The 16,900-nt window shown below is 29.5% G+C and overlaps 2 protein-coding genes across 4 annotated transcripts; both read left to right on the forward strand.

Annotated features, from left to right (window-relative positions):
- The first annotated feature begins 1,126 nt into the window (after positions 1-1,126).
- Positions 1,127-9,281, forward strand: LOC120358049. Its single transcript, XM_039450541.1, has 2 exons — positions 1,127-1,507; positions 6,920-9,281. Exon 2 carries the CDS (start codon positions 7,044-7,046, stop codon positions 9,156-9,158), a length of 2,115 nt encoding a protein of 704 aa, XP_039306475.1. The 5' UTR covers positions 1,127-1,507; positions 6,920-7,043; the 3' UTR covers positions 9,159-9,281.
- Positions 9,263-11,620, forward strand: LOC105205025. Of its 3 annotated transcripts, none has more exons than XM_039450542.1 (6): positions 9,263-9,485; positions 9,663-10,064; positions 10,642-10,756; positions 10,836-11,089; positions 11,173-11,332; positions 11,411-11,620. In XM_039450542.1, exons 1-3 carry the CDS (start codon positions 9,293-9,295, stop codon positions 10,749-10,751), a joined length of 705 nt encoding a protein of 234 aa, XP_039306476.1. In that variant the 5' UTR covers positions 9,263-9,292; the 3' UTR covers positions 10,752-10,756; positions 10,836-11,089; positions 11,173-11,332; positions 11,411-11,620. The 3 variants fall into 3 exon arrangements, with proteins under 3 accessions (XP_039306476.1, XP_039306477.1, XP_039306478.1); XM_039450543.1 differs by having other exon boundaries at positions 10,642-10,753; XM_039450544.1 differs by having other exon boundaries at positions 9,678-10,064.
- The last annotated feature ends 5,280 nt before the right edge of the window (positions 11,621-16,900 follow it).

Genomic DNA, 16,900 nt, shown 5'->3' on the forward strand with positions numbered 1-16,900 from the left:
CATATTTTAAATAAATTCACTATAAAAATAAGCGGGAGCAGCATTCACTCTGCGTATTTCTTAGTAAAACTGCACTGATAGAAATAAGTACGTAATTTTACTATGAAAATCGATGGTCATTTTTAACCTTATATTTAGTAGTAAAAATACAGAGTAATTTGTAATTTTTCCTCCAAACATTACATTTACCATTCAAGTGGAATGAAATTTCCAGTGAATATTATTTGGGTTTACTGTCTGATAGCAAAAGTCATAACATCCCACACAACACATGGACGTCCTTCGGACATCCTATTTATGTCCTCAATTGTCCTGTTTATGTCGCTGTATTTCGGACATCCGCAGGATGTCCGAAAAACGTATTCTGGCCGTCCCGTTATATATGACTGCGATCTTTTAATTGCAGACTCAATAAAGAGAATAATACAATAATACATTAATGCATTTATCATAATTGCATTCGGGGACATATCCAGAAATTATGTTGATTTAATTTCTGCATGTGTCTCTTTATGTCCAGAGGACGTCCGTTGTATATCCAGAGGACGTTCGTTGTATATCCAGAGGACGTCCGATGTATATCCAGAGGACATTTTTTCAATATGTCCCGATTTTATTATTTCATGTGTAATTGTTTTCCCAAATAGCATAAAATATTTATAAAATATGTACTAAATATTTATAATATTTATTTTAATATTTTATAAACATTTATCATAACATTTAATAAATATTTTTATGGTTTTAGATTTGACAGATCATAAATATTTATCATAAACATTTTTCATAAATATTATAGAAATATTTCCTACGTATTTTATATACATGATGGAAAAAGATTATAAAACTCTTTATTCAAAATATTGTTAAAATATTTATTACAGATTTTTTAAAATATTTATTAAATATTTTTTAAAATATTTATGATAAATATTTATTAATATTTATTATAAATATTGTGTGCTATCTTGGGATATTATATATGTATATATATATATATATATATTTATTATATATTTTTATATTACAATAATTTTTTTATATATTCTTTAAATAATCATTATAATAAATAATAAATTCAATTTTGTCCACATTGCGTTATAATTGTGTGAATATTATTACAATGTTGAGCGAGACCGTATTATACTTTAATTCTAAGGTCGCTATTATAGAGAGTATAGATTGTGCGCCGGGGGAACGACAGTGACGCAACGATGCGCTCGAGTTCCCCCACGTGATCACTATAAGCTACACGAAGCATGGTCGTTTCTCCGTGAACACTGTATGTTTACTCGTTTACCTCTGCAACGTTCTTGCGGCGCGTGGCTTATTTTAGGCCTTTATTCGATCGTTATTGAGTGTGTTGAGTATTAAATTTGTGTTCGGTACGGCTTCTATACAGTGGCTTTCCTTATTTTTCTTGACTTGTCCTGTCGTATATGCTGTGCCAGTTTTATAAACAGAGAAACGAGGATATTAACCTCTCGCAGCAAAGAATATATCGTAGGTAAGACAAAAAATCGTAATTGTAAATCGCATCCCATAGCACAGACCTCCTAAGAATGTTCGTAGAACATCCTTTGGATAAAGTGTGCTGTTTGGAATGTACATAATACAACCTAACCTAACCTATATTGAACCCACGTTAATTTTCACGTGCATATGTTGGCGATGGCAATTTACTGTACACATGTTATTATTGTGTTTGGAAAAATGACCTTTTTACTAAAGAAAAGTTGAGTTTAATCAAAAGGATAGAAATTATTTATTTTTAAACTAAACAGAATTAGCTGTTTAAACCAAAATGTGTGAATGTAGTGCAGGGAAAGTAATCACCTGTAAAAGTTTAATAATAAATTATTGTTACCTTTTTGTTTAAATTCAACCACTATTACGTAAATAACTCAGTTATACAAATTATGTTTGAAAACTATCCTTACAATTATTAATGCTTAGGAGTGAAAAATTTTCATATCAACTGCTTGCGATTAAAAATGTATTTTCTGTCTTAATTTCTTATTCTTTTCTTTTGTTAAGCCTCGACACAAATTTCTATTTCTTTTTACACTTCCCAGGTAGCACAGAAAATTCAAAAAGAATTTTTAAGAAATTCAGGTTTATGTCATCAATTCTGAGTTCATTTTGAGATGCAAAAAAAATTCTTTCTCTGAAAAGTCAGAAAAATAATTCTTTTTGCATCTTAAAACAAATTCATAATTGATGACATAAATCTGAATTCTTTTTCAATTCTGTATGCTATTAGGGTTAACTTTTATTGTTACATATTGAATATTATTATGCTTGCATCCATAATTGTATTTATAATGTTACAATTGTAAATTGGAAAAAAATTAAAGTTTATGCATATTATACACTCGGTGATTCAGATAATCTGTATGAGCCAGCATATGCAAATAATCATAAACCTTTAAGACAATTTGTCTTTTACGATAAATAAAGTACACTATATATTGGATGACCTGAACAACTTATGAGTAGTTCCTATAATTATCTAAAAAAATTTGTCCTACGAAAATGAACTTTAAAGCATCATTGTCATGAAAGAAAAAGAAATTAAAATAAACTTATAATGGATTTTTATTATCAATTAATTCGAGTCAGTAAACTTTAATATATTGAAAATATTTATGATTCGAATTGACCAATACTGAAATTCAACAATAATTTTCCTCTACACGAATTAAAACCAAACTGTTCATTTCTTAAAGTTTTAAATTATAGTATTCTTAACCTCTATTAAGCTGGACCCCCCACCAGCGAAAATCGAGTTTGCACTAGGTCAAAAATTTAGTGCTTTTTAGGTGCTACTTTAGTACTCTAGTCCGAATTTTGGTGCTTAAACCGTTTAGCAGTAATTAAAAAAAAAAAAATGGGGGGTGCAGCTTAATGGCAAGCTGGAACCCCCATAATAAAAAAAATATATACAGTGGTCACAAACACAAAACAAGTACACTAGAATTTAGTGCTAATTTAGTGCTCAAAGAAACCCCTAAAAAAAAATTAAAAATTAATAATTGTTTAAAAAAACATCACTATAAACCCAGCGCAGCACTGCGATCTTGGAGAACAATACTTACAGACCACTAAATTTGTATGTTTTTGGTAGAAAAATAACACGGAAAACGAAAATAATCATAATACAACAAGATTCAAAGTTATTAATATAATAATAATTATTAATTCCTGTCCGATAGTGCAAAAAATCAGTTATCAGATCGTCGAATTTGACGCTTGTAAAAATTATATACTAAAATGTTATTTAGACATCGAAGTATCAAAATATATCAATTTTAAATCAAGTGCTCACTGCAAATTGCTGAAAAATAAATTGTTTATGCGCGGAAAGCACGCGCCGCGCTCTAACTTTACTCTTCTGATCCACAGAGAATTTGGTGCTTGTAAAAATCTTATATCAAAATGTTCCTTAGACATCGTAGTATAATAATAAATTAATTGCGACTTTGGTGCTCGATGCCAACTGCTGAAAAATAAATTGTTTATGGGCGGAGAGCACGCGCCGCGCACTAACCTTACTCTCCAGATCGTCAGAAAATTTGGTACTCGTAAAACTCTTATATCAAAATGTTCCTTAGACATCGTAGTATTATAATAAATTAATTGCGACTTTAGTGCTCGATGCCAACTGCTGAAAAATAAATTGTTTATGCGCGGATAGCACGCGCCGCGTACTAACTTTACTCTCCAGATCGTCAGAAAATTTGGTGCTCGTAAAACTCTTATATCAAAATGTTCCTTAGACATCGTAGTATTATAATAAATTAATTGCGACTTTCGTGCTCGATGTCACTTCCTGAAAAATAAATTGTTTATGCGCGGAGAGCACGTGCCACGCTCTAACTTTACTCTTCAGATCGTAAGAAAATTTGGTGCTCGTAAAAATCTTATATCAAAATGTTCCTTAGACATCGTAGTATTATAATAAATTAATTGCGACTTTGGTGCTCGATGTCACTTGCTGAAAAATAAATTGTTTATGCGCGTAGAGCACGTGCCACGCTCTAACTTTACTCTTCAGATCGTCAGAAAATTTGGTGCTCGTAAAAATCTTATATCAAAATGTTCCTTAGACATCGTAGTATTATAATAAATTAATTGCGACTTTGGTGCTCGATGTCACTTGCTGAAAAATAAATTGTTTATGCGCGGAGAGCACGTGCCACGCTCTAACTTTACTCTTCAGATCGTCAGAAAATTTGGTGCTCGTAAAACTCTTATATCAAAATGTTCCTTAGACATCGTAGTATTATAATAAATTAATTGCGACTTTGGTGCTCGATGTCACTTGCTGAAAAATAAATTGTTTATGCGCGGAGAGCACGTGCCACGCTCTAACTTTACTCTTCAGATCGTCAGAAAATTTGGTGCTCGTAAAACTCTTATATCAAAATGTTCCTTAGACATCGTAGTATTATAATAAATTAATTGCGACTTTAGTGCTCGATGCCAACTGCTGAAAAATAAATTGTTTATGCGCGGAGAGCACGCGCCGCGCACTAACTTTACTCTCCAGACTTTACTCTCAGAGACTTTGGTGCTTGTAAAAATCTTATATATCAAAATGTTGTTAGACATCCTACTTTAGAAATAAATCAATTTCGAATTTAGTACCTGTTGCATGTTGTAAATGAATTTTTCACGTGCGGTGTGTACGCGCAGAGCATAAACAATTTATTTTTGAGCAAGTGACATCGAGCACCAAAGTCGCAATTAATTTATTATAATACTACGATGTCTAAGGAACATTTTGATATAAGATTTTTACGAGCACCAAATTTTCTGACGATCTGAAGAGTAAAGTTAGAGCGTGGCACGTGCTCTACGCGCATAAACAATTTATTTTTCAGCAAGTGACATCGAGCACCAAAGTCGCAATTAATTTATTATAATACTACGATGTCTAAGGAACATTTTGATACAAGATTTTTACGAGCACCAAATTTTCTGACGATCTGGAGAGTAAAGTTAGTGCGCGGCGCGTGCTATCCGCGCATAAACAATTTATTTTTCAGCAGTTGGCATCGAGCACTAAAGTCGCAATTAATTTATTATAATACTACGATGTCTAAGGAACATTTTGATATAAGAGTTTTACGAGCACCAAATTTTCTGACGATCTGAAGAGTAAAGTTAGAGCGTGGCACGTGCTCTCCGCGCATAAACAATTTATTTTTCAGCAAGTGACATCGAGCACCAAAGTCGCAATTAATTTATTATAATACTACGATGTCTAAGGAACATTTTGATATAAGATTTTTACGAGCACCAAATTTTCTTACGATCTGAAGAGTAAAGTTAGAGCGTGGCACGTGCTCTCCGCGCATAAACAATTTATTTTTCAGCAAGTGACATCGAGCACGAAAGTCGCAATTAATTTATTATAATACTACGATGTCTAAGGAACATTTTGATATAAGAGTTTTACGAGCACCAAATTTTCTGACGATCTGGAGAGTAAAGTTAGTACGCGGCGCGTGCTATCCGCGCATAAACAATTTATTTTTCAGCAGTTGGCATCGAGCACTAAAATCGCAATTAATTTATTATAATACTACGATGTCTAAGGAACATTTTGATATAAGAGTTTTACGAGCACCAAATTTTCTGACGATCTGGAGAGTAAGGTTAGTGCGCGGCGCGTGCTCTCCGCCCATAAACAATTTATTTTTCAGCAGTTGGCATCGAGCACCAAAGTCGCAATTAATTTATTATTATACTACGATGTCTAAGGAACATTTTGATATAAGATTTTTACAAGCACCAAATTCTCTGTGGATCAGAAGAGTAAAGTTAGAGCGCGGCGCGTGCTTTCCGCGCATAAACAATTTATTTTTCAGCAATTTGCAGTGAGCACTTGATTTAAAATTGATATATTTTGATACTTCGATGTCTAAATAACATTTTAGTATATAATTTTTACAAGCGTCAAATTCGACGATCTGATAACTGATTTTTTGCACTATCGGACAGGAATTAATAATTATTATTATATTAATAACTTTGAATCTTGTTGTATTATGATTATTTTCGTTTTCCGTGTTATTTTTCTACCAAAAACATACAAATTTAGTGGTCTGTAAGTATTGTTCTCCAAGATCGCAGTGCTGCGCTGGGTTTATAGTGATGTTTTTTTAAACAATTATTAATTTTTAATTTTTTTTTAGGGGTTTCTTTGAGCACTAAATTAGCACTAAATTCTAGTGTACTTGTTTTGTGTTTGTGACCACTGTATATATTTTTTTTATTATGGGGGGGTCCAGCTTGCCATTAAGCTGCACCCCCCCATTTTTTTTTTTAATTACTGCTAAACGGTTTGAGCACCAAAATTCGGACTAGAGTACTAAAATAGCACCTAAAAAGCACTAAATTTTTGACCTAGTGCGAACTCGATTTTCGCTGGTGGGGGGTTCAGCTTAATAGAGGTGTATTCTTAGTAGTTTTTTAATTACAGCATATGCATTTATTTCTCTAAAATTATATCTTGAAGCATATTTTTATAACTTATTCTGATCAAAAGTTATTTCAATGAAGTAAATATTTTTTAACAGAATTGCATTCGATATTTTAATTGAAATAATTTTGTCATCCATCAAGGAAATATAAATTTATTTGAAGTAATAATTTATTTAATGTTAATTTATTTAATGTAAATTTTTTATTCTTAAATATTTAGATTTAAATAAATGTTTAGAAGATACTATTGGAATAAATTATTTACATTATTTAAATATATTCAAATATATATTCCTAAACTAAGTAATTTTTTCTCAATTATATTATGAAATCAAATTAAATATATACGAAACGTTTAACTTAAAGATTTATTAATATACAATTACTTTTACGATTAAAAAATATACGTCAATTTTTAAATTGGCAGGTTTTACAGACGGCAAGTTCTTCATACGCAAACGTTATATTGACTGTCACGTTCACAAAAACGTTATTTGAATTGAAATAGATTTTGTCACCAATTATTTTCTTCTGAAGTAAAATACGGAATCATGCCTAAATTAAAGAAACAAACATTTTATAGTCGTCGGCATCGAGGCCGACTTATAAAAGAAATGTTACAGGACATTGAACTTGGTGGTAACTATAAAGAATCAGAAAATTTATCCGAAACGAGAATGTCAGAGTGTGACAATAATAGTAATGATAGACAGTTGCAAATAAACGAAGACATTCCGTTCAATTACAATAAAGCTTGTAATCGGTCAATACAAGAGGAAGTAGAACAAGAAATAGAAGAAGAGCAACAAGAAGTAGAAGAAGAGCAACAAGAAGTAGAAGAAGAGCAACAAGAAGTAGAAGAAGAGCAACAAGAAGTAGAAGAAGAGCAGGATATGGAACAAGAAGAAGAAACAATCTTACCGAACGAATACGATAGCGAAGATTCAATGGAATCGGAACGCGATGTTGATAACGAAATAAATATTGGTAGATTGCAGACAAATCTAGTGCAATGGAGTCATGCAAACAATATATGTATATCTGCCGTAACTAATCTTTTACACGTATTAAGAACCGAAAATTGTATGAAGAACCTTCCACAAAATGGTCGAACACTTTTAAAAACACCTAGAAAATCGGAAGTTTTTCAAATGGAACATGGACTGTACTGTCATTTTGGAATAGAAAAGGGCTTGCAGCATATAATTGAACTCAATGATGGCCTCAGGTGTCTACCAAAAGAAGTACATTTATCTGTTAATATAAATGGACTACCTCTTGCTAAAAGTTCCAAGAGCCAACTATGGCCTATTCTTGGGAGTTTTAGAAATTTTATAAATAAGAGACCATTTTTAATTGGAGCCTTTCACGGGTATGGGAAACCACCAGGCATTGAATTATATTTACGAATGTTTATCGAAGAAGCTGAAAACCTAATTCAAAATGGCTTTACTTATGCTGGCAAGAACATTCCATTCATAATTGATTGCTTCATATGTGACGCTGCTGCGAGAGCTTATGTTTGCTCTATAAAAAGTCATAGCAGATTTTATGGGTGTCCAAAATGTGAGACTAAAGGTATCTATCAAGGAAAAGTAGTATTTCCAGAAATGAATGCTTCGTTGCGTACCAAAGAATCATTTATCAATCAAACCCAAATTGAACACCATACTGGAGTAAGTCCCTTGTTAAAACTTAACATAGATATGATTTCCCAATTCCCCCACGATTATATGCATTTGGTACTACTGGGACAAGTGAAAAAAATGCTGAAATTAATAACCGGAAAATTAAATCCAATGAAACTGGGAACACAACAAGTTCTCGAGATTTCACGTAGACAACTTGCATTAAGAACACACATTCCATTAGAATTTGCTCGAAAACCCAGAGCATTAGATGAGCTTGATCGAATGAAGGCAACCGAATATATAGAATTTCTCTTGTATACTGGACTAATAGTTCTTCGTAAAGTCGTAAAACAGGACATATATGAGCATTTTTTTAAATTATCAATAGCTATACGTATCTTAGCAACTCCTGAAATAGATGTAGAACAAAACAGGTACGCAAAAAATTTATTACAAAAGTATTTTACCGACTTTTTATTATTGTATGGAATAAACAATGCTACATATAATACACATGGATTGTTACATCTGGCTGATGATGCTTTACAATGGGGAGCATTAGACAAATTTTCCGCATTTATTTTCGAAAACTACTTGCAAGAAATCAAGAAAATTGTGAGAAAAAGTGATAAACCTCTTCAGCAAATAAGTAACAGAGTTTCTGAATTAAGAAGAAATTGTGTTACCGTTGAAATGATCGATCGCATTAATACCTATAAATTAAGGAGAGAATGTTACAATGGACTCTTGATAAATGATTGCAGACCGCCGATGTATACAAAGATTCAATTCCAACATTTTACAATTACTACAAAAGCTCCTAATAACTGCTGCATAATGAAAGATGATAGTATTGTTATGGTAGAAAATATTTGTCACATCGTACATCGTAATAATAGTATTGTCATTATTGGCAAACTTGCGAAAAATGGAAAATCGTTTTTTAATTCTCCAGCACCATCGACTTGCTTCGGAATAGTACAATTTCCTGGCGAATACAGTTCTTTGAGATCGTTTCCAATTGAAAATATATAATAAAAATATAAATAAAAAATAAAGACGTCGTTCTTCCTATTTTTGAACATCGCCACAACAATATCGTAATATTTCCATTGATACACAGTCAGTAATTATCTATTAATTATTTAAATATTTCACTATATACATAGATGTCTTCACGATTTTGCATTGTCCATTTTATGGAAGAAAACACTGTAGAAGTTGTGCCAGATTTTTGGATTTGTACATCAATGGATACATGTTGCTGGCCCAATACTACTTTCCCCAAGAAAAATGTTGTTCGTAGAACACTTCCCAATAAACATTGGAAGATCTACAAGTGCAGAGTCCTCAGCACGTTTGGTACGCAATACAAAATATAACGAAGAATATTTTAAATTAAGTATATAATTAATAAAATTAAATGATAAGTTTGAAATATATTACATATTCATTAAAGATTCTATTTCAATTTATATTAAATCATGACTTTAAAAAGCCGATAATTGACTGAATTTTAACATAAAACCAATTTTTTAGACGATTTCGATACAGCTCAGTCAAATTTGAAAGACGCCGAAATTTCATCGGATTTTCCATCAAAAAATGTAAAAGCTTTGGGGAAACGATTATCTAAACGTAATCGCAAATATTATAGTAACAGCAATTCATCAGATGAAACAGAGAGCTGTACAAAGAAAAAGGCAACATTCCTGCACAATGCATCGAAGCCAAACTTCACAAGTACAAGTGCTACAAGTAATTCGTCAAACGATGAAGAAGAAAAGGAAAATACGCTTCCGAAAAAACCAAACGTACAGTTACCTAAAGCCTTCGCAGTTACCAACGAAAAAGTTGTAAATGCAAATTGTGAGGCTCCTAGAAAAAAGATTACTTTTTCAGCCACGAAGTCACCACAAAACTACCGCAATAGCGTTACAGGTAAACATATTAATTTATTACCAAAATTATCAGTTAAAGTAATATTTTAACTTAAATATAAATAATAAAAAATTGTATAAGAACAAAAAATAATAAAAAATTGAAAATTGCTATAAAAATCAGATAATTATTTATAAAATATATACGTTTTATAAAATGTACAATCAAGCAAAAATTCTAGGATAGTAAATATCTTTAAAATAGGCTTTACAAAAAAATTGAAAAAAAATTGTTTAAGACATTAAAAAAATGTATTGACTGGTGATGAGATTGAACTTGGAATTCATGTAAATAGACACGTTATGATTAGCTTTAAATCTTAAGTGAAAAGGAATAAAACATGAGAAAAGTGTTTAACATTTTCAAGTATTTTAAAACTCAGTTTAATATTTTCAAGTATTTTAAAACAACTCGAAATGTGTTATCAACTGACATGATGAGTTAATACATTTTGTAATGTCCAATAACGTTTATTTGAATCTTTTTTAAATATTTTTGAGATATTTTCCCGTCTCAAATTCTAATCCTTCGAACTGTTAAAGCGCAGATAATTACTTAATATATGTTTCCTCGTTAGATGATGCACAACCAGGATGCAGCAAGAATATGTATCAAGAAGAACAAAGAATAATATCCTCAATTCCTCGCAAAGAAACATTACTAACAACATCAAATCTATATCGGTGAAAGTGGTAAACTATTTAATTATTTTGATCCTACATAGAGAACATACTTATTATGAGTTTATAATTAATTTACAATTTCTTACAGAATTCGAAAAACTAGTAATACGTGACTTAATCAAAATAAAATTTGATGTTAAAGAAATACGGGATGTTTTAGTGCCAATAGTAGAAGATATTTTAAATAATCCTCAAGAAAACTTTCGCGAAAGGAACATCAGGCACGCAAGACAGGAAGAAGAATTGGAAAATATTCTGCCTACATTTCCATTCAGAATTATGCAGGATTGGTATGATCTAAAAACGTTGTTGTCTAATAACACGGTCGCGTGTGAACAACTTGTAAGTGTTCATAAAAAGAAATAAAAATCATAAAAGTATACACAAATGTTAAATTTTAATTATATTTTTTTTTATTCTTTAAGGAAAAAATGTTTTCCACTCGAGGTGGAAAAGATGGCAACGATATGATAAGACGAATACTTGGAGCTGTGTTTTCTCCACAACTTTCAGCGATAATTTCCTGGAAAGGAAGAAAAAATAATATAAAACTGCAAGGAACTATTGTTGCACGTACGATATTTGGTAAATATCCATATTTTTAATAGTTGATAACAAAAGTCGACGATTAATATTATAGAAAACTTACCTTTTCATTTACAGTTATCGTGAAAAAGAAGTTTAAAATGGATGACCGACAGATAGAGCTTACTGTGATAAATTGGTTCCGCCGTTCATCCGAAAGGATTAAAAAAAATCCAGAAATTAATAATGCTGATTAAAAGTTTCCCCTTCTGGACTAATATTTTATGAGTCTGTTACATGTCAACAGCCATCCGGATGGTCTGATATATATAAAAGTAGTACCGAATTTAAAAAAAAAACAAGTTTTAGTTTGACCGAAGAAAACTAGATTTGAAAATGAAATTTGGAAATTCCTTCCAAATCTTGTTTTCTTCGGTCAAACTAAAACTTGTTATTAAGTCTTTGGTATTAAGATGAAAAGTTTAAGACTCTGTCTTATTCGCAATATTTGATTGGGCTTACTTTTTTTTTAGAATATGATTTTTTTTTAGATAAAAATGTGATTTATTAAGTATGTATTAAGATGAAAAGTTTAAAACTCTGTCTTATTCGCAATATTTGATTGGACTGTTTTAATTTTTTTTTAGAATAAGATTTTTTTTAGATAAGAATGTGATTTAACTAATGTGAACGTGAAAAATAGCACGTCGATAATAAGTAAAATGTTACTATTGTTAATTTATTGTTTTGCAATAAAAAAATTAAGATTTTTGAACAAGAACAAATAATATGTTAAATATTGCAGTATTAAGAGTGTATCGGACGTACAGTGCAAAGTTAATTAAATTTCAAAATGTATTTAAATATTTACACTTTAAATAAACTATATACATATAAAAGTTAAATAGATAAGATTATATTTTTATTTAATAACACATTTTTATAATTATATTTATTCTATTTGTTATTAAAAACACAACTATTTGTTACAATATTAGAGAAATCTAATTTTTTGTACAAGTACTTTAAGTATTCAAGATGATTTTATACAAAGTTTTGTTGTCTGTTTAGTTTTCTGTAAATAAATTTTGTTTATTTACAGAATTGATCCCCCATAGCAAAAACTTGTCACTGTGATATTACATAGACGTTGCTATGTGACAAGCAATTAGTCACAATGATATTACAGTGATGTCATAGTGACATACTAGTATATGCGATTGTCCGCACAATTTACTTGTGACTTTGTGAGCCTATTATGATAGGTCACTATATTTTTTGCTATGGGGGATCTATGCATCGCAATAAAGCTTTACATAAATTATCTTTAATATTTAAAATACTTAAATACAAAAAATTTATATTTTTCCATTATTTCTTAATTATGTCCTAACTGTGTCCGTGTTATGTCCGGTGTGAACATTTTAAGTACGTCCTTAGAACGTACTTAAGGTGGGACATGGGACATCCCTAGTACATCCATCGGATGTACACAGGACATCCGATAGTCGTTCTCAGGACATCCTCAAGTCTTGTACCGGACGTTTGATTTGCGTCCTTCTTACGTACATGTGTTGTGTGGGATGACAGTAAAATTCATATTTACTGGAAACTTCATTCCGTTTGAATGGTAAATGTAATGTTTAGAGGTACAATTACAAATTACTCTGTATTTTTACTGCCAAATTAAAGGTTAAAAATGACCATCAATTTTCACAGTAAAATTACGTTCTTATTTGAGATGGTAACCTGTTTTTATACCTCAATTTTTATACTCAATTTTTTATAAAACTTTGAACTTTTGTGCATTTAACGTTTCTTGGATTGAGTTTTGCATACGTGTTTGCCTTAAGAGTATATTGTACTTTCGGATTTGTCATCGGGATAAGCAATCGTATCATTGCAAGAGTAAGTTTTATTTGAATAATGTAATACAAACTATATCGCAAAGAGATTTTGTTCTTTTCAGAGACAATTTTCTCTCCAGGTTGCTCGATATTGACCATATAATAGTTAATTACTCAGTGTTGAGTGTACGTATTGCTAAGCTACTAATTGTATAAAAATGTGTGATTACTAGTAAATTGCCTATATATACCAAGTATATTTTTTAAAGTTATACTATACAAATATAATATGCATTATGTAACAAGTATTTCGAGTCTAATACTACAAAATTATAAGCAGACAGAAAAGGTGCGCGTGGCAATAGTTTCTTTCTAAAAATAAAAGTGCCTTTGAAAATTAAAAATAAACTATACTCGAAAGAGAAACGTTCTTTTCAATAAAATTCAAAATATATAAAATATATGAAAACTTAATATTGTAAGTCAGGAAACTATTTATTTAACTTCATTATTAATTTTATAACTTTCAGGGCCGTTTTATTTTTATTCTTAGATGCTTTAGATCCTCGATCAGGGTTGATTTTCAAATAATATCGCTGCACCATTTCCAAAGTATTTGACAATTCAGCAGGATATTGGAGACACATGACATAATATATACCGAAGGCACATTGCTATGCTTCTATGAATATTGAGAATTCTTTTCCAAAGAGTTGCTTTTCTACGAAAACTTGAAAATTATTATCTGAAATTATTTATAATTTACTTTAGCAGTATAATTTCGAATCTAATCATTTACGAAAATATTTTAGTGAAAATATTAACAATTTCTAATATATAAAATAAAATACAAGTTTTGTGCATACAAAAAAGTAATCATAATATGTTCGAAATTTTGAAACAAAACCTTAATAGCATTTTTAATAATCTTGTAATAGCACACATTTTTACATTTTTTATTCTATCTTTTTTTTTGAGAACACTTCAACAAAAGGAATAAATATAAAAACTATAAAAAGCTACTAAAACTTATATTAAATAAAATAATTGAATTGGAACAAAAGTTTGCAGCGTTTAAGTGAAATTTAAAAACAATATTTATATTTGTAAATAGATTTATTCAACATGTGTTACTTTGATCCATCTTTCACCATCTTTGAGACAGCTTCATAATTTCATTTTGTGTTCGAGAAAAACTTGAAAAATTTAATCAAACTTATTCGATCGATAATGTGAAAACAATATAAATAAAGTGCCTTTAACGAAGAATTTCTTCACATTTAGATGCGAGTTTCAATCATTTATTATTAAATTAATTTTCAATTTAATAAACGTGATATTACTAATTCTCATTCAACTTAGAATTGTATTATGACCGAAAAATCCATTCGGCATGTAATTTTTTGAACTTAAAAAAATACATACAATTACACAATAAAATCAGCATTAAGATCTGTTATGAATGTGAAAATATTTTGTTTATAGTGTATTTAAAAAAAATTATTTAAAAACGCTGTTAATTTTTGTTCCCATTCAAAATAATAACATAATAATCTTACCAATTGACACGATACAAGGAGCATTCATTTGTAATATTTCATTTAAATTCGTATTTTCATTCTGAAATAAATTGAATGTTATTAATAAATATAAATTTATAAATCAAATATTAAAATGTAAAGTATATACGCCTAAAAATTTTTACCTCAATTTTGTAATACATTTTTTCAAAATCTTCTTTAAAATATAGTGCAAAGAATCTCAATGACTGAATACAATAATCTTCATTATTATCCAATTTTAAATATTTATTTTGAGTAGCGTCCACTATTTTTGTGGACTTCTCTTTCATAATGTTAGGTAATTTTTCTAATTTTTTACCTGTAAGTTTATTGAAATGAAATATAATACTTTCTAATTTGAAAAGAATTGGAAATTCTTTTTGTATATCAGTCAAAGAGAGTGGCTCTTGAAAATTTTCCAAAAATTTACGTTGTTCTATATAACCATCTTCCATCATTTTTTCAAATGAGTCTTCATCATAATGTTCTGCTCTTATATGTTTAGCATTTGTTGAATGTAAATCTTGATAATTTGAACAACCTGCCTTTATATGAAATTTCCGTTTTTTACTTTGAATTGTTTCCGATTTTTCTGTAGATTTCTGTTTGCTTTCTATTCGTTTCATGTAACAACAACGTTCTCGAAGTTTATGAAACATTGAACAAGATCCGTCACCTAAAATGTGTCCATCTTCATCTTTATCCATAAAGGTTTCAGGGTATTTTTGTATCATTTCAAAAGCAATTTTTTTTAATATTGTAGTCGGCACGTTTTTATTTATTTGTCTAATATCATTCACTATTATGTGACAGATCTCAGTAATAATGCTTTTATTTTTAATACTTTCTTCACATATCTTTAACATATCAATTGGAACTTTATTTTAGGGTACTTTATAATCAATAACATTAAATTCTTCTTGCTTGACGTGGATTACTTCGATAATCGCAGACTGTTGTTGATTTAAATTATCTGGTATATTTTCCTTTCTCTCATAGTTCATATTTGTATTTAGATCCGATTCAATGAATGGTATTTCAGATATATCAAGTGTACTGAAGTTTTCAGTAGTTTTGGTAATAATACCAAAGTCCGGTATTTTAGTAAAAATCTCGTTTTCTTCTAAAAGAATGAGTGTCTCGGTCTTAATTAACAACAACACTTCATCTTCTGTTACCGGTGTTCCATTGGATTCTAAAACTAGACTATTTCCATTTATTTGTAGCTTTTTAAATGCTGAAACAAATTATTATTTTTAAAATCAAGTATAAAATAATTATAAAGAAATATAAAAGTATAAAAAGATTATATAATGAAATAACAAACCTTGCGATATTAAATTCTTGCATATATTTTCATTTGCTGTAATTGTTACAAAAGCTTTTTTTTCGCCCCCTTTCGTCCATACTTTAAAAAGATGCATATTATAACGTTCCGGAATAACTGAAAAGTAAATACAAACAACCGACAAACTGCAACTTTATATAATTAAAATAGAAAGTGTAAGTGTATCATAATTAGAAAACCTCAATAAATTGCAACGTGTACAGACGGGTAGTGATTCGTTTGTGAAACAAGGGGATAGATGTTATACAGTAGTTTATTTATTAAAATAATTTATTGAAAATAATAGAGTATATTTCTATGTTATCTCTCATCTCTTATGTCCATCGGTATACACTGTCCAATGCCATATAATATTAATAAGTTAAAACTTTTAATTATTGAATTAATTAAAAACAATATTAATTATAATAATCAAAATTACCCCATAAAGCTTCAAAGAGCTTAATATATTAATCAAATTTAAATGTAGATATTTTTAAAAAATTCAACTAGATTTAATCAAAATTTAAACAATTTCGATTCTTATGATTTTAAGGGTAATATTCTAAAAAATCATTGAAAATATGGATTTACCAAGAGATTATTTTATATTTAAAAACCTCATAGCTTTTATAATCTTAATTTTAAAATTATTTTCAAAAATATATACATGATAAAAAACTATGTCAAAGCATCCCTTTGCACGAAGAAAAAAATCTAACATTTATATACAAAATTTCAATTCTTTTTAAAAAAGCTGAATACACAACAAAAATGACATATTAATCAAATTTCATAAAAATAGATATATATTCAGAAGTTATGTTGAAAAAACTGTTTATTTTAATGTCACATTGAAAAAGTGTAGATTCGTTAAAAATATTGAGGACAA

This window comes from Solenopsis invicta, chromosome 6, assembly GCF_016802725.1.
Source record: "Solenopsis invicta isolate M01_SB chromosome 6, UNIL_Sinv_3.0, whole genome shotgun sequence".
Lineage (NCBI taxonomy): Eukaryota > Metazoa > Arthropoda > Insecta > Hymenoptera > Formicidae > Solenopsis > Solenopsis invicta.

Excerpts from the sequence above, each read along its gene's own strand:
- LOC120358049 (XM_039450541.1), top strand. The coding sequence starts at position 7,044 with ATGCCTAAATTAAAGAAACAAACATTTTATAGTCGTCGGCATCGAGGC.
- LOC105205025 (XM_039450542.1), top strand. The coding sequence starts at position 9,293 with ATGTCTTCACGATTTTGCATTGTCCATTTTATGGAAGAAAACACTGTA. Across the intron at positions 9,486-9,662 it reads CAGAGTCCTCAGCACGTTTG|ACGATTTCGATACAGCTCAG; the intron begins GTACGCAATACA and ends CCAATTTTTTAG. Across the intron at positions 10,065-10,641 it reads CTACCGCAATAGCGTTACAG|ATGATGCACAACCAGGATGC; the intron begins GTAAACATATTA and ends TTTCCTCGTTAG.